This window comes from Malus sylvestris, chromosome 1 (assembly GCF_916048215.2).
Source record: "Malus sylvestris chromosome 1, drMalSylv7.2, whole genome shotgun sequence".
Taxonomy (NCBI): Eukaryota; Viridiplantae; Streptophyta; class Magnoliopsida; order Rosales; family Rosaceae; genus Malus; species Malus sylvestris.
This window is the reverse complement of record NC_062260.1, coordinates 20315295-20332881: the sequence shown is the minus strand read 5'-3', so window position 1 is coordinate 20332881 and position 17587 is coordinate 20315295. Positions and strand designations below refer to the sequence as shown.

Below are 17587 nucleotides of genomic sequence, written 5' to 3'. Positions count from 1 at the left end.
ATCCATGAAACCCACTTGCAAGCTACTAACGAAGAATGACAGAAGTTCTAATTTCGAGCATAAATCCTAACAGACTTAAACCACGGGGATTTAAATCCGAATTTTTTTACTACATTGGCTATCTTCCGAATACCTTATGACCACGATGACCATTTATCTGATTAGGCCTTAGTTGAAATATACAGTGTGTATGATACAAGATGCTCTGTTCTACATATATATGGAGTACATACAGTACACAGTGCTTAAGTGCTAATAAATTAATAAGAAAGTGTATAAGTTGCTAATTATTTGTTGGGCGAACTTCATAATGTCATCTTGGAAACATTCATTTCTTTTTATCTTCATTAGATGATTGTTCATCCATACAAATTGTAAATGACAAAAATAAATAAAAACCACTGAATTTCTAACTGTTGAATTGAAAATTAAACAAATCAATATACCAAAATAAGTTGGAGTGTGTACAAGAATAAAGAGGGTATGTGAAAATCATTGTCCATAACTATAATCAAATGATAGTGGTCAAAAAGCTGAAATAAATTTGTCAGTTTCGCAAACAAGCAACGTAACTAATCAATTGATGATGGTAACCAAGAGGTTGAAATGCTTCTGTGATTTTTTTAGTTCGAAAATCCAATCGGTTGTCAATTTCGCAAGCAACCAGGCCGCAAACAGCTTCAAGAAATCTGTATGAACTGAAAACTGTGGCTGGTTAGCAAAACTACCGGTTCCGCCAGTTGTAAACAGTTCCACTTTCATTACAAAAACGACCCAATTCTTTTATTCGCATCGACATGCCATTTTCTGCGTTCGTATATTGTCGCCGCCAGTCAGCCTCTTCGCTCAGAAATTAATGGCGCGTTTCTTGTTCACCAACGGCGTTGTTTCGCCACCCGCCGCCACTCCTCCGGTCGCCGCCTTCCTCGAAACCCACCCAGGCGCGTACACAACGTCCCGAACTCACAACGACGCGTCGTTCGTGCTGTTCTGGGAAAGGCACCTGAGGAGACTGGCGGACTCTGTGACAATCCTCTTCAATTCGAATCCTCAACTTCTCTTCGGACCCCACTGCAAAACGACGCCGCCTTCGCTGCCGTCTCTGTCGTCCGACTCCATCTCTCTCCGATCGACGATTCGCGAGCTCGTGAACCGCTCGATGAAGCAAGTGCTGCCGATTGCTATGGAGGAGAGGAGGGAGGGGGAGGAGCTGTCGATTACGGCGTTGGTCAGTGGCAATTTGGAGAAATTGAGGGTTGGGGATGAGGGTTTTGATGTGAGTATCTACATTGGTAGTTATGTGCCTGCTGTGTTTGGTATCAGAGAAAACGGTGCGTTTTTGGCTGTGGTGGGTCGCGGGAGAGATTTTGCTGCTGCAAAGTACTCGGATTGGGTAAGGTCAGTGTTGTGAATGATTCAATCTTCGTTTTTGTTACTTGGATTGTAAGTATTTTGAGCTGTTTCATTGTTTTTTTCTCTTGGGTTTTCAATATTTTGAGTAGTTTGATTGATTTGGTGCCTGCGTTTGTACTGTGTACCTCCGCCGTGTAAGTTTATCTTACATTGCCGGTCCCAAGCCCGGATAAAGGAGGAGGGGAGGGCGTCAGGTAGTCGACAGCCGGCACTCCATGATCACGTCGAATCCTTATGAAAATGAATCCAGAACGAAATCGCGCTAAAGCTAGGGCGTCACCCGTAAGTGGCGCGCTGTGTGGCCCGAGCACAGTGATAAGTGAGCAAGGGTCGCTGTATCTCCATCGGCACCCGGATGCAGTGTTAAATGAGCAAGGGGGCTATAGAAACTTCTTTTCGAACGACTCCACTCAAAGTTGTTTGGGAGCATATGCTCCTATCAACTTTACACGGGACACACAAAAGAAGTACTTTGATCCTATTAGACGGGGAAGGGTGAAGAAGCTAGGACAGAAGGGTAGAGTTCAAGAGAGCAAAATGCGTTTAGGAACGTGGAATATAGGAACCTTGACGGGAAAATCTATGGAAGTAGTAGAAGTTATGGTGAGGAGAAGGATAAATATTATGTGCCTACAAGAAACTAAGTGGGTTGGGCGTAAGGCAAAGGATCTAGAAAACTCAGGGTTTAAACTATGGTATTCGGGCACAAATAGAACGAGAAACGGTGTTGGCATCATTGTGGACAAGACCTTGACACAAGATGTTGTAGATGTCAAGAGGGTAGGAGATAGAATCATGGCAATCAAGATTGTAATAGGACAAGAACTTATCAATGTGATTAGTGCGTACGCACCTCAAGTAGGGTTGGATACGAGTTCGAAGGAGAAATTTTGGGAAGACCTTGGAGACTTGGTGCAAGGAATTGCTCAGACGGAGAAGTTATTTATAGGAGGAGATTTAAATGGACACGTGGGCAGGGAGACATGCAACTATGGAGGTTTTCATGGTGGCCATGGTTTTGGGGAGAGAAACGAGGATGGGGAAGCTATCTTGGATTTTGCAATGGCATATGATCTCTTCTTAGCCAACACCTTCTTTAAGAAGCGGGAAGAACATGTGATCACCTACAAGAGTGGGTCGTCAAAAACACAAATAGATTTTCTTCTAATGAGGAAAAGGGATCGTATAACTTGTAAGGATTGCAAAGTTATACCAGGAGAGAGCGTGGCTAATCAACATCGCTTGTTGGTGATGGATGTACATATCAAAAGAGTGAGAAAAAAGAACAAGACTTGGAAGTGCCCAAGGACTAGATGGTGGAATCTAAAAGAAGAAAAACAAGCCATTTTCAAAGAGAAAATAACCACCCAGTGTGTGTGGGATAGAGAGGGGGAAGCTAACCAAATGTGGGATTCCATGGCTAGTTGTATCCGAAAAGTAGCAAAAGAGGTATTAGGAGAGTCCAAGGGCTTTGCCCCACACCAAAAGGAATCGTGGTGGTGGAATGAGGAGGTACAAACAAAGGTGAAGGCTAAGAAGGAATGTTGTAAAGCCTTATACAAGGATAGGACCGATGAAAATGGTGAAAGGTATAGAAAAGCGAAGCAAGAGGCGAAGAAAGCTGTGAGAGAAGCTAAGTTAGCGGCTTATGACGATATGTATAAACGACTAGATACCAAAGAAGGAGAGTTGGATATCTATAAACTAGCTAGAGCAAGGGAAAAGAAGACAAGGGACCTAAACCAAGTGAGGTGCATCAAGGATGAGGATGGAAAGGTTCTTGCTACAGAGAACGCGGTTAAAGACAGATGGAAAGGTTATTTTCATAATCTTTTCAATGAAGGACATGAAAGGAGTGCTTCTTTAGGGGAGTTGAGTAACTCAGAAGAGTGTAGAAACTACTCTTTTTATCGTAGAATCCGGAAGGAAGAAGTGGTTGTAGCTTTGAAGAAGATGAAGCATAGAAAAGCAGTAGGCCCAGACGATATACCAATCGAAGTGTGGAAAGTTTTGGGAGAGACGGGTATAACATGGTTCACTGACCTTTTCAATAGGATTTTGAAAACGAAGAAGATGCCAAATGAGTGGCGAACGAGCACTTTGGTGCCTATCTACAAGAATAAGGGCGATGTACAAAATTGCATGAACTATAGGGGTATTAAGCTAATGAGTCATACAATGAAGCTCTGGGAGAGAGTCATTGAGCATAGATTGAGGCAAGAGACACGGGTTTCGGACAACCAATTCGGGTTCATGCCAGGGCGCTCAACCATGGAGGCAATTTATCTCTTATGAAGATTGATGGAAAGATATAGAGATGGGAAAAAGGATTTACACATGGTCTTTATAGATTTGGAAAAAGCGTATGATAGGGTCCCAAGAGACATTCTTTGGAGGATTTTAGAGAAGAAAGGAGTACGAGTAGCATATATCCAAGCTATACAGGATATGTATGAAGGAGCAAAGACTGCCGTAAGAACTCATGAAGGACAAACCGAAAGCTTTCCCATAACTGTAGGATTACATCAAGGCTCATCCTTAAGTCCTTACCTTTTTGCGTTGGTAATGGATGAGTTAACAGGACATATTCAAGATGATATTCCTTGGTGTATGCTTTTCGCAGACGATATAGTGTTGATAGATGAAACTCAAGAAGGGGTAAATGCAAAGCTTAACCTTTGGAGAGAAGTGTTGGAATCTAAAGGTCTTCGCCTAAGCCGATCAAAGACAGAATATATGGAGTGCAAGTTCAGTGCAAATGGAGGCCAAAACGAGTTAGGGGTGAGGATCGGAGATCAAGAAATACCAAAGAGCGACCGTTTTCATTACCTAGGATCTATCTTGCAAAAGAACGGACAATTAGATGGAGATCTCAACCATAGAATACAAGCTGGATGGATGAAGTGGAAGAGTGCATCCGGCGTGTTGTGTGACCGCCGTATGCCACTGAAGCTCAAGGGAAAATTTTATAGGACGGCAATAAGGCCGGCGATGCTGTATGGCACAGAATGTTGGGCGGTGAAGCATCAACACGTACACAAAATGGGTGTAGCGGAGATGAGGATGCTTCGTTGGATGTGTGGGCACACGAGAAAGGATAAGATTAGGAATGAGGATATCCGGGGTAAAGTAGGAGTAGCCGAAATTGAAGGAAAGATAAGAGAAAATCGGTTACGGTGGTTTGGACATGTGCAAAGAAGGCCTACTGACGCTCCGATTAGAAGATGCGACTATGGGACAGAGGTTCAGGGTCGAAGGGGTAGAGGAAGACCCAGGAAAACTTTGAGAGAGACCCTAAGAAAAGACTTAGAGTACTTGGATCTAACGGAGGACATGACACAGGACAGAACACAATGGCGTTCTAAGATTCATATAGCCGATCCCACTCAGTGACTTGGATTTTCCAAGTCTCCAACCGAGAAGTTGTCCTCGCTCGGGAAATTAAGGGAACACTACCTCAACCTACATGCTCCACTCACAAAGCTCCAACAGACAAGCTTCAACAAAAGAAAATTCAAAGAACTTAGTGAAGAAGGCTTTGGTGATTTAACACAATATGTTGACATGAAGGAAAGCTTATTTATTGATATCCCCGATAAATTACAAATATGTACATATACTTGAGTCAAAATAAACAAACAAGAGGGAGCCTTCACAAAGGTTGCTTAGGAGAAGTCTCGGCAGTCGGTAGAGCCCCAGAAAGAGAAGGCACCGGAGGGGGATCATTCGGAGCCTCAGCACTGGACAGAACCCTAGAAGGAGGAGGCATCAGAGGTTGATCATTTGGAGCTTCATTACGCGGTACAGCCCCAGAAGACGAAGGCAATAAATGCCTTTGGAACAAACCCACAAATCTCTGATGATCAAGTAAAACCTGACCATCAGATTCCTTCATCTGGTCAAGCTTCCTCTTCATGTTTGTAGCATAGTCATGTGCGAGCCGGTGCAACTGTTTATTCTCATGCTTGAGCCCTCTAATCTCCTGTTTGAGACTCATCACTTCAGCCGCCAATGATTCAACTTGGCGGGTTCGAGCAAATAGGCGTTGGGCCATATTAGACACAGAACCTGCACACTGAACACTAAGAGCCAGAGAATCCTTAACAGCCAACTCATCAGACCGTTTGGAAAGTAGTCTGTTATCTTTGGGAGTGAGAAGGTTCCTGGCCACTACCGCAGCGGTCATATCATTCTTCATCACGGAATCCCCAACGGTAAGAGGACCAGTAGGGGAGACGAAGGATGGGCGCCATATGTTGTCTGGAGAAGGCGGGGCTGCCTCTTTAACAAGGTTCAAGTCAAAACGACGGTCGGAGGGGCCAGACATTTTCAAAGGTGTAGAAGAGAGAAGAGGTCGGACAAATCAAGATCTTAGAAGTGCAAGAATGGAGCTTCTACTGGTGGATATTCAAGTGTGCTTTGGAACTTAATGTCAGCCTCTATAAAAATCTGCACTCGACGAAGCTTCAGAAATCGAAGAGGCGTTTGCTTTCTCAAAAGCTGGGCTGCTCAGAGACCACGAGGGTCGATCTCAGAAATCGAAGAGGCGTTTGCTTTCTCAAAAGCTGGGTTGCTCAAAGACCACGAAGGCCGATCTCAGAAATCGAAGAGGTTTGCTTTCTCAAAAGCTGGGCTGCTCAGAGACCACGAGGGCCGATCTCAGAAATCGAAGAGGTTTGCTTTCTCAAAAGCTGGGCTGCTCAGAGACCACGAGGGCCGATCTCAGAAATCGAAGAGGTTTGCTTTCTCAAAAGCTGGGCTGATCAGAGACCATGAGGGTCGATCTCAGAAATCGAAGAGGCACCTACTTTTCCAGCCTTGTCAGCACCTGTCACACGCACACTCAGCTTTGCGGAAATTATGGGCATTCTGTCGAAGATTTCTGGCGAAGTAGAAAGCACATGAATCGTACTGTTCAATCACCCACTTCCCACACGCAACAGTAGCTCATGGGTACCACATATAACTTTGCCAAAGTTCTCTGACAAAGTTGAGACTACTTTTCCAGCCTTGTCAGCACCTGTCACACGCACACTCAGCTTTGCGGAAATTATGGGCATTCTGTCGAAGATTTCTGGCGAAGTAGAAAGCACATGAATCGTACTGTTCAATCACCCACTTCCCACACGCAACAGTAGCTCATGGGTACCACATATAACTTTGCCAAAGTTCTCTGACAAAGTCGAGACACGTGAAGCTTGCAACTCTCACTACATCGCTATGACCAAGAAGGGTAAAAGAATAGCAAAGAAACAACACTAACAAAGTTTAGACACATAAATTTTGACGGCCTAGCTACCATATTATTACCCACAAGGGTAAAGGAACAGTACCACTGCTGGATAATTGGAAAGTCCCGGTGTGTCAACCTCTGTGCTTCATGGCAAGGTAGACTAGCAAACATGCCCAACCTTTACTCACATTCGAGAAAACACTCCCAACAAGATTGCTTGCCCCAAAATCGAAGAGGCATCGCCCTCCGAATCTCGAGAGCCAGACTCCCAACATGATTACTTTCTCAAAAATCGAAGAGAGGGTAAAGGAACAGTACCACTACTGGATAATTTGAAAGTCCCTGTGTGTCATCCTCTGTGCTTCGTGGCAAGGTAGACTAGCAAACATGCCCAATCTTTACTCACATTCGAGAAAACACCCCCAACAAGATTGCTTGCTCCAAAATCGAAGAGGCACCGCCCTCCGAATCTCGAGAGCCAGACTCCTAACATGATTACTTTCTCAAAAATCGAAGAGAGGGTAAAGGAACAGTACCACTGCTGGATAATTGGAAAGTCCCTGTGTGTCAACCTCTGTGCTTCGTGGCAAGGTAGACTAGCAAACATGCCCAACCTTTACTCATATTCGAGAAAACACTCCCAACTCCCAACATGATTACTTTCTCAAAAATCGAAGACACCGCTCTCCGAATCTCGAGAGCCAGACCCCCAGCATGATTGCTTTCTCAAAAATCGAAGAGGCATCGTTCTCCGAATCTCGAGAGCCAGATCCCCGACAGGATTGCTTGTTCGAAAACCGAAGAGGCACCACTTTCCCAACTTCAAGAGCCGTATCTCCTTGGATAAAGCTTGTCTGTAATCTTCACACGCAACATCAGCTTTCCAGATACCACAGACCACTTTTTCAAAGTGCTCTGACAGAGTTAAAACTTGTGAAGCTGGCAGCTCCCACTACCGTGCTATGACCAAGCAGGGTAAAGGAATAGCATTATTACTTGATGTTAGGGAGACTCCTATATATGTCGACCTCCATCCCCAACGGACAGGCAGACCTGCAAAAATGCTCAACCCTTCCTCTTATTTGAGAGGGCACTCCCAACGAAGCCTTTTGAAATATTCAGCTTTCTTTCCCCCCGATAATACCTCTGTAAACAAGCTATACTAGAGCAAGAATATCTCATATCATCAGGGTTAAAAGCAAGAGTATCCCATATCATGCTTTTTCCCTGTCTTTTCCTTTGGCCTTGTTCTTACCTGCAAGACAAGGAGAAAGAGAGCAATCAGTCAGCACTTGGAATCAAGCTTCCAGCCAGGAACTGACTGCCTGGAACCCCTTACCCTGGCATTGCTCTCGAGTACTCATCTTCAACATCTTATGCTTCCAAGGAAGATACCGCATCTGCCTGAGGATAGGGCAAGTGAGAAGGATACAAGGAAGCATGTGGAGACAAGCGTAACAGCACACGTGCTGATACATCCACTACTCTGTCAAAAGCAAAAGTATCCCATATCAGCAGGGTCGAACGTACTCTAGATTTGATGGACTTGTTTTGACCCTCAAATTCTTCAGTCGGCCTTATACTTTGGAGGAAACCAGAAAACCCTCCAGCCCAGTTCAAGAATAAGCCTGTGAAAAGTTACTTCTTCAAAAGCAAAAGTATCCCATATCATCTCTTCTCATTTTTCTTCTCTTTATCCTTCATGCTGCCTGCAAGATAGGGAGAATGTGAACAATCAGCCGGAGCTCTGATTGCTTACCTTGTCTGTTACCTCTTTCAGCAGATCCCCTAGCTCGGCGACTTGGGGGACTCCTACTACATGGTTTGTATCGCGCTTGACCAAGCCTGAAACTACAAGTAAGCTTCAAGTGACATTGATACATTACCTTGTGCATCTCCACCAGTTACAGATACCACCCCTGGATGGAGGAAGAGTACTTCCAGAGAAGATTCCACATCTACCTATGAGATAGATAAGGAAAGTCAAGCCGATACCACACTCCGGGACTTAGAAGTTTCGTGGTTACGAGATCATTCTCTCACAATATTTCCTAATGTCATTTGTACTAAATCATTCACTTGTACTCCCTAAAGGAGAGCTTGAACCTATGTACTTGTGTAAACCCTTCACAATTACTGAGAACTCCTCTATTCCGTGGACGTAGCCAATCTGGGTGAATCACGTACATCTTGTGTTTGCTTTCCTATCTCTATCCATTTATATACTTATCAACACTAATGACCGGAGCAATCTAGCGAAGATCACAAAAAGTGATCGTTTTCGTTACCTAGGATCTATCTTGCAAGAGAACGGAGAATTAGATGGAGATCTCAACCATAGAATACAAGCTGGATGGATGAAGTGTAAGAGTGTATCCGGCGTGTTGTGTGATCGTCGTAGGCCACTGAAGCTCAAGGGAAAATTTTATAGGACGGCAATAAGGCCAACGATGTTGTATGGCACAGAATGTTGGGCGGTGAAGCATCAACACGTACACAAAATGGGTGTAGCGGAGATGAGGATGCTTCGTGGGATGTATGGGCACACGAGAAAGGATAAGATTGGGAATGAGGATATCCAAGGTAAAGTAGGAGTAGCCAAAATTGAAGGAAATATGAGAGAAAATCGGTTCCGGTGGTTTGGACATGTGCAAAGAAGGCCTACTGACGTTCCGGTTCGAAAATGTGACTACGGGACAGAAGTTCAGGGCCGAAGGGGTAGAGGAAGACCTAGGAAAACTTTGGAAGAGACCCTAAGAAAAGACTTGATTACTTGGATCTAACGGAGGACATGACACAAAACCGAGCGCAATGGCGTTCTAGGATTCATATAGCCGACCCCACTTAGTGGGAAAAGGCTTTGTTGTTGTTGTTGTTGTTGTTGATTGTTGGGTAGCTTAAATGTTCTTGAGCAGTTTGATTGTTTTGTTTCTTGGTTTTTAAGTATTTGGAGCATTTTGATTGTTTTGTTACTTGGATTTCAAGTATTTTGAGAACTTTTATTGTTTTGTTACTTGGGTTTCAAGTATTTTGAGCTGTTTGACTGTTGGGTTGGCATAATGTGCAGGATGAGGAAGTCTTTGGAGAGGTTGAGGCCGCCGAAGGGGACGGAGCTCTTGTTGTCCAATGATGGTGATCGGATTCTTGAGGGCACCGTGTCTAACTTGTTCGTTGTCCGCCGGAAGGTTAGAGGCTATAAGACTTTGTAATTTCGAACCACATTAGGAAAATTCGTGTGTAACTAAGTATTATGTCTTGCTACTGTTATCAATAAGCTCCAGTTATAGATAGTTGCATAATTGGAAAAACAATGAAACTGTTCTCAGGATATCAGTGAAGCTAAAGCCGAAAGTATGCACTGTTTTGAAGTACAGACAGCCCCTCTTAGTGGTGTCCTTCCAGGAATTATTCGGCAACTGGTCATTGAGTATGTTCCCTCCTACTATTTTTTCAAATGTATTTACTATACAGATAGTGTTATCAGCGCCATTGCAACAGAAAAGAAAAAGAAATAGAAAACATTTGGATTTTTCATTACGTTGCCACCAGAGTATGGTAGCTGACATCTGATTGTTTATTTATGCATGGTAGTCTTTTGTTCTTCTCTGTTGGCCAAACAAATTATGATTTAAAACAGGAAGTCCTATTAGACTTCTTTGGTGTCCACGAATTTAGTTGTATGCTTGAAATCAAATCTATTATAACTCTGGTGGATGGTTAAAAGTTGAACTATTGCAAGTCTGTAATGTTTTCCCCATAATGTAAGTGAACACTAACGAGTGACCTGGAGGCAGTATTAAATTGGCAATTCTGGACTAGGATCGTGCACTCCGTCTACTTTTGATTAATGGATTTCCAATTTGATAGGTATATCGAAATTGATAAAGTGCGCATATTGAGATCTGTTATGTTGGTTTTTCTTCTGGTAATTTATGTAGAGTCTGCTTAAGCAAGGGAATTCCCTTGAGAGAAGTTGCACCATTGTGGTCAGAGAGAGAATTTTGGGCAGAGGCATTCATTACAAGTAAGCCTTTACTTCTCTCTTTTATCAGTGCCATGCTATTTGTTAACTATTCAACAAAATATCGTTGCCTTGGAGATCAGTAAATTTAAGGCCCGTCGACACTTGTTGTGGGGATTTAGGACTGATACCAAAGGGCTTTGACCAGCAAGCAATATAAATGAGAATTTTAGTTCAGTTGCGATTCTGCAAACCTTTTGGGGACATTTTCAAGTCTAATTATTTGTGTTTTCCATCCACTTCTGAGTTTCAATATTGTATCTGCTAATTGTGTAATGAAAGGATTAAATTCTACATATATCACTGTTTTTATATGATATATCAGGCATAATTGTGGTACTGTTACATAGAAAGTTGTATGCCATTTGATTTTTTATTATGAAAACGAGTGACCATTTGTTTGTCAGAACATGAAACAACATTAGCTTATTAGTTTATTAGATTAGAATTTACGGGTCGATAGTTTTTTCACTAGTTTGATGCATCATGCATTCCCATTCTGATTATCAAATGCTCTGTGAAAGCTAACTGTTCCAAGGGATTTGATTTGAGGCAACACTGCACTATATATTAGAATATTTTGTATGATTAATATTGCAGGCAGCTTGAGACTTCTGCAGCACGCGAAGACAATTAGTTTTCCAAGTTCATGGGAATCACTGGATTCTAATTCTTTGGAGGACATCACATGGATAGACAAGCATTTTGAGGTGTGTGCATCTAAAGTTTCAAGATGTGCAACTGTTCTTTACTTATCATATATTCTCTGCTTTTTAATCACTATGTATTATTTTTAATATAACTAGGACGGCCCTGGGATGATCACGACAATAATCCAGGTAAATCTAGATATTCTTCTTCTCTTGCACAAAATGTCAACTTGTTCCACCCACAATGAAATAAGAATAAAGTAGTCAATTCCCTGTGTAAAGTGAACTGCTTTAACATCATTCCTCATGATTCTGATAACTTTCTTTTTTTTTTTTTTTTTTTTCCGAGCAGAAAGAGGTCATGGAAAAGGCAGTTTTAGAAGGGTACTCCGTCAGTTACTTATAAAAGGAGGATAGATCTTCTTCTTGCATGGTACTTGTACGTCTCCATGAGTTTATCGTCTTGTCCCTCCCTTCAATGCTGGAACGGGTGATAACAAGCTTGAATTTACGTCGTTTGTCAAGTAAGCTTTCTATGGTTCTTTTAGTCCAGTTCAAGCGAACCAAGGAACATAATGTAACGGATCTACTTTGTTTAGAATGTAAACCCTCCTAGAACATAGCTATATAGTATCAAGCCTCTATCACAGATACAAATTAGTTTGATCTCTTTGCGCTCGATGTAGTTGGCAATAAGTTTGAAGACATTCGATATACTTATATTTTAGACATTGTTTTGCATATTACTGCTGCTACTCATGGTTTGGTAGACAGGTCTCATACTTCCAGTGTACCCATTCCAAACTAGGCAGGAGCAACATCGGTTGTCGTATATGAGAATCCCGGAAACCAAACAGAACCCAGTAACTTTTCACGTACGGTCTCATCAAAAGACCGGAACCTGTCTATGTAACCACCGGAATAGCCGATCTTAGCAGGAATTCAGCTGAGTGGCACCCTTAATTGTTGGGGACCAACTTTTGCTTCATCTTTTGCACAGTTGCAGCTAAAGCTATGTGTGAACCATAAAAATGCAAAAGCTTAAATGCATTATTGTCCAATGTCTTTGCTTTTTCTGAGTTGGGATAACAATATAACATGGGCTGCTGTGTGCCAGCCGAACAAGCATCTTCTAATCTTTCCCTAATTAAGTAGCTAATTAATTACTTATGGTCTAAAGCATGTCTAATTTTGTTTTCCATCTCTTCATTTGTTGTTGTTGATGTGGACCTTCGTATCTTTCCTCCATAATCGTGGATTGGATTTTGGTTTACGAGAATATAGAGTGATAAGATTGGTTAAGGGATAAGAAAAGCATCAGAATCTCGAGTTCAATTGACCGCTTTGGTGCCGGAGGAGGTGCACACTGTTATAACCAAATTAGCTCCGCATGCATTGTTTTTGTGTTGGATGATTTCATGCGTTTAAAATTAATAAAATAAAAAAAAGAACGACTATTGCATCCTCGTTGCAATGACATTTCATAATTTTGATATTGACTACAATTATAATCTCAACGGTAAGTTGGTCATAGTATTGTAGCCGAATCCCGTATTCGTACACAATAAAATTTATCCTAGTGTTGCGTACATAGCTCATATTAATAAACCTAGCTGCTTATAAATTTGAATGGATTGGGGTGACAATATTAGCATAGACCAGCTTCACCTAACCTTGAGACCCACTATAAATTATGTAGTGCTTTATATGTTAATAACACCCTGTCAGATGGTCATCAAATCGAAAAGTAGTACTAAAAATAATAATAAATTTTAAAAGTTATGTTGTGTCGCGTCAAATCATATCATAATACGTTCAGACTTTAAAATTAAAGTTCTATCGTATCATGTTTCTATTATTTTAGATTTCCGTTATTTCTTAGAAAAAACAAGTTTATGTTACGTATTTAACGCAAAGTATAAATTCACTTCATCCTAATTTTAAAAAGGGCATAATAAACCCATAACATTTATAAATGTGAAAATTAATCAATCTTTTTGTATATCATTAGTTAAACGCGTTTGTCGTATCAAAAACTCAAATTATCCATATTTAACACGAACACAACGTTTTATGAATCATATAACTAGTCATGTCAAGAGTTAAAAAAAAATTAACTTTGACTTGCTAACTTCGTATCAAAATTGAATTGAAGATTTAGAAAACACAATAGGCATTTTTACATTAGGGGAGAGGAGGAGTTTAGCTAAGCAACACAATAGGCAGCCTAATTTGGTATCAAATTCTCCATTCACGAGATTTAAATCTAAAACTTCTCACTTCTAAAAAAAAAAAATACCACAAGGCCGTACAACTGAGTGGCTAAGATTTGAACTTGTAAAACGCTCACAAAGAGCTTTTTTGAGGCCAATAGTGTGTCGTACGAAGCCCATAACTCGGCCCTTTAACCCTGTAAAAAAATCTGAGCGAAAAAAAAAATAACCGACGGAAACCAGAACGAACGGTGTTGATAAATGGTAGTAAGCATCAAGCCAAAAACCTTCCTCCTTCGCTTTCTCCATCGTCAGATCGCTTCCCTCTCCAACGCGCGCCAAATACAAACACTTTCACCTTCCCCTCTGTCTCTCTACGTATACAGGTACGAAAAGCTTCCCTCTTTCTGCTCTAATGGCGGCAGACCTAAACCTAACGGGCCGGCCTAGGGCTCCGATTCCAATTTCCGATTTTGTTATTGAATTGTTTGGTGAAATGCAGTGAATCGTTGTGAGTAATGGCGGAGGCACCGACGAGTCCGGCGGGCGGGAGCCATGAGAGCGGCGGCGAGCAGAGCCCCCAGGGAGGAGGAGGAGGAGGAGGCGGTAGCGGCGTCAGGGAGCAGGATAGATATTTGCCAATCGCCAACATCAGTCGCATCATGAAGAAGGCTCTGCCGACCAACGGCAAGATCGCCAAGGACGCCAAGGACACCGTCCAGGAATGCGTCTCCGAATTCATTAGCTTCGTCACCAGCGAGTAATTTTCACCCTTCTCTCTCTTTATCTTTCTTTCTCTCTCTACTGTTATTTACTTTGCTTTTCAATCGGAATTTTCTGTGTTGATTTTGAATTGGGGTTTTTTTGGGTGTTTAGGGCCAGCGATAAGTGCCAGAAGGAGAAGCGGAAGACCATCAACGGCGACGATTTGTTGTGGGCGATGGCCACGTTAGGGTTTGAGGACTATATCGAGCCCCTCAGGATTTACTTGGCTAGGTACAGGGAGGTAATTATTCTTTAACTTTTGCCTCCTTTTTCTTTTACTTTAATTCACTTTACATTTTAGCATTTTTCAAATGGAAATTTGCAGTTTGGTTGTAGCAGTTTCTGGGTTTTTTTTTTCTTCCTATTTTTAATTTATGCAATGGTGTTTTCTTATCAGTTCAATCTAACACTTCCTTTTCTTCTTCTTTGTTTTTCCCCTTTGGTTTGATTGGTTGGGATCATTGGATTGTCACAGACAGAGGTAACTAAACATTCTTCAGTGTTAAATCTAGTTTTATGTTCGATTGAAGTTTGAACTACGTTTGAATTGTTTAGTTTATTAGTTTGTATCACTTTTGGAGCATTAGAAATAACTTGACCGGAAAGCTTTGAACAGGGTGATGCAAAGGGGTCTGCTAGGGGTGGAGATGGTTCTTTGAAAGGGAATGCTGTTCCAGCAATGCCTGGCCCAAGTGCACAGGTCTGATTTTATAAAGCCGATTAAAATTTTATTCTGTGTAAAGTTTTGAACTTTGAATTGTGACCTAACTCAATTCTCTTTTTTGTTGGGTGGTGAATAAATATTGGCAGTTTGTTCATCAGGGAGCATTGAATTATGGCAACCCTCAAGTAACTATCTTTATCTATCTTCCTTCTACTTTCCCATGGACAAATACATGACATATATACACACACATTGTGTGCTTTCAGCCTCATATACATTTGATCTTTTTCAGAAACAAGCTAATTAGAATTACTCTAGAATGGGAATCTCTGTAATTGACATATGAACGACTTTGTTCAACTTTTAGGTTGCCCCTTCGAAAAGTTTAGAATGACAGAATCTTAACCAAAATTTACAACTGACATGTTTTCACATTAGTCTTGTTTTGAGCATATGATATGTGCTTGCTAAACATTTGGACTAGAGTTGCACTGGTTTTATGTAAATGCTTTCGGTCCATGTTGTCCATTAAAGCCACCAGTAGCTTCTTATGACAAAGACCATACGGGATTGTGTGTTTTTTTCTATCTAGGTGAAGATGTAGTGATTCTGGGACACATAAATTCGAGTGAATAGTGTATAACAAAATTTCAGTATGTGTACATCGATAGTTATGGTTGGTGAAGAACTTGCTGCTTGAAAAATCAACTGCCTTTTATTCTTTGATGCCTGTGAAGGTTTTTTTTATAGGATTTACATCTTCCAATGAAACTTTCTGAAGTTGAGAAATTATAGCTTTGCCTGTACCATCTATTGGCTGGTTTGGTAGTTGTCAACATTTCACCATAAATCTGAAGGCAGTTCAATGAAGTCTGTTTGAAGTATGGAAAAATATAGCTTGATTTTTACCAACTATAGGCTTTAGAATTGTCTTGGGGATTCTAATAAGATGCAGCATCTTAGTCATCTCGAGAAAACTTGCCTGTCACATTAATAGACTGTTTAGAATAGTCTTTTAAGAGAAACATTTTATCACTTATAAAAATCTTTACTCTTTTAGATTACTTTTATTTTTCCTAATGGTAATTCCAAAGCTTTTTATTAAATAGGGAACCAAGGCACATTTAATAGAGTATATTTTTTGCACTATCACTGAAAGTAGTGGATATCCATGTTTCATAAAAACAGATTCACTGGTGACGGGTTTTCACATTCCTTAAGAACCTGTTTGCGGGTGAAGGTGTCTAGTGTACCCATTAATACCAAGTGTTACTGAAGTGTCACATACTTTTATTGCATTGCATTAGTGTCTGCTTTGAGAACAGGATCTCTCACCTTATAATATCTTGCATTTGTCAAAACATGCTGTGACGCTCAATTTGTTACATTATTTTTTTGCTTTTTGGAAAGGATATTATTTCTTATTGGTTTGTATGGTTCTTTCAGTTCACTGAATGAATCCACTTGCCTTATAATTTTTTTTTTTTGCTCAATTGTAGGAGGATTATTATGTACCATTGAACAATATGGGTAATGGAAGTTGATGCTTTTGCGAGTGATATGAGGAAGAAGAGAGGACATGGATTGTGGTCAATGTGCAATTGATCTTGATGATGTGTTCCTCGATATCTTGCAATCCAGGCACAGCATCTCGTTGTTCATTCCATGCAAAGCAACGAGTAGAAGGTTTTAATTTCGTCTTATATCATTTTTAAGAATTCGAAGGTGGTAAAGTTGTTAATTTTCAATACTGATAGTATCATTTATGTGAATGACAACTATGTTTCTGGGGTCTCTGTTTTGGTTGGGGTAGGGTTGATTTGTATTTCGCAGATGCTCCCATTAGCTGGGTTTGTGTAAAGTTTTCTTTGGCTCTGTGTCTAGTTTAGTTGCCTGACCGTGTTAAGAAATGCTGTTTTAATCGGATGCTATTCTTAGAACCCCATTTAAAGAAAAAAAAGGTTGAAATATATGAAGATTTTCATATAACGAGTTTGGTTATCTCACTTTGCTGTCTAGCTATAGCAAGTAATTGTCCTTGGGGATTTGGAGCATGGATTTTGCCCTGTGTGTTGTGTTTTATTCGGGATGCTATCCCGTTCGATGGCTGTATTTTTGTTGTGTCACAAGCCAAACGTGCACCGTTGCCAGTGTTATAGCAACAAAGTAAATAGCTTGAATTGGTGTTGTATGATGAGGCTCAAAAATCATTCGAAGATTTGAGTTTGAGTTCGTGCGCATAATTTTTCTGTGTATGTTTCAAGCATCAAATTTTCTCCGTGTATGTTTCAAACTGTGATTTTTAGAGTAAGAGTCGAGAGTTAAACTAATAAACCTCCGACGTTTGTTATTTTGTTGCTGTGACTTGAAGTCCTAGAACCCTAGAGTTTGTGAGACGTGGTCGGACCTAAACCTTGTTGATTAAGCACGTTGAACGTGCTTCGACGTGCTTAACTTATGAGTTGTCGGACTAGGAACTCCAGTTACCCAAAACGTTGTGAAAATGTCGAGACATGAACCAAACAAGAAAGAAACAGTGATGGATGAGTAGGACATGCAGAAAACCACCGGTGAGTCGCACACAAAAACAATCACCGACCGCCAGTCCTCATCCTGTCCTTGTCCAAG

At 41.1% G+C, this 17587-nt stretch overlaps 2 protein-coding genes across 3 annotated transcripts; both read left to right on the top strand.

Annotated features, from left to right (window-relative positions):
* Window positions 1–518: 518 nt before the first annotated feature.
* Window positions 519–12382, top strand: LOC126618362 (uncharacterized). 2 transcript variants are annotated; one of them, XR_007621666.1, is made up of 8 exons: window positions 519–1398; window positions 9714–9831; window positions 9973–10073; window positions 10585–10670; window positions 11268–11377; window positions 11474–11506; window positions 11670–11841; window positions 12092–12382. XR_007621666.1 is itself a non-coding variant. In XM_050286403.1 (7 exons), exons 1-7 carry the CDS (start codon window positions 857–859, stop codon window positions 11721–11723), a joined length of 1044 nt encoding a protein of 347 aa, XP_050142360.1. In that variant the 5' UTR covers window positions 519–856; the 3' UTR covers window positions 11724–12058. The 2 variants fall into 2 exon arrangements, 1 of the variants encoding a protein (XP_050142360.1); XM_050286403.1 differs by lacking the exon at window positions 12092–12382 and having other exon boundaries at window positions 11670–12058.
* A 1367-nt stretch (window positions 12383–13749) lies between these two features.
* LOC126618373 (nuclear transcription factor Y subunit B-3-like) lies at window positions 13750–16948 on the top strand. The gene is made up of 5 exons (XM_050286415.1): window positions 13750–13916; window positions 14033–14290; window positions 14407–14995; window positions 15106–15144; window positions 16459–16948. Exons 2-3 carry the CDS (start codon window positions 14049–14051, stop codon window positions 14549–14551), a joined length of 387 nt encoding a protein of 128 aa, XP_050142372.1. The 5' UTR covers window positions 13750–13916; window positions 14033–14048; the 3' UTR covers window positions 14552–14995; window positions 15106–15144; window positions 16459–16948.
* Window positions 16949–17587: the final 639 nt, after the last annotated feature.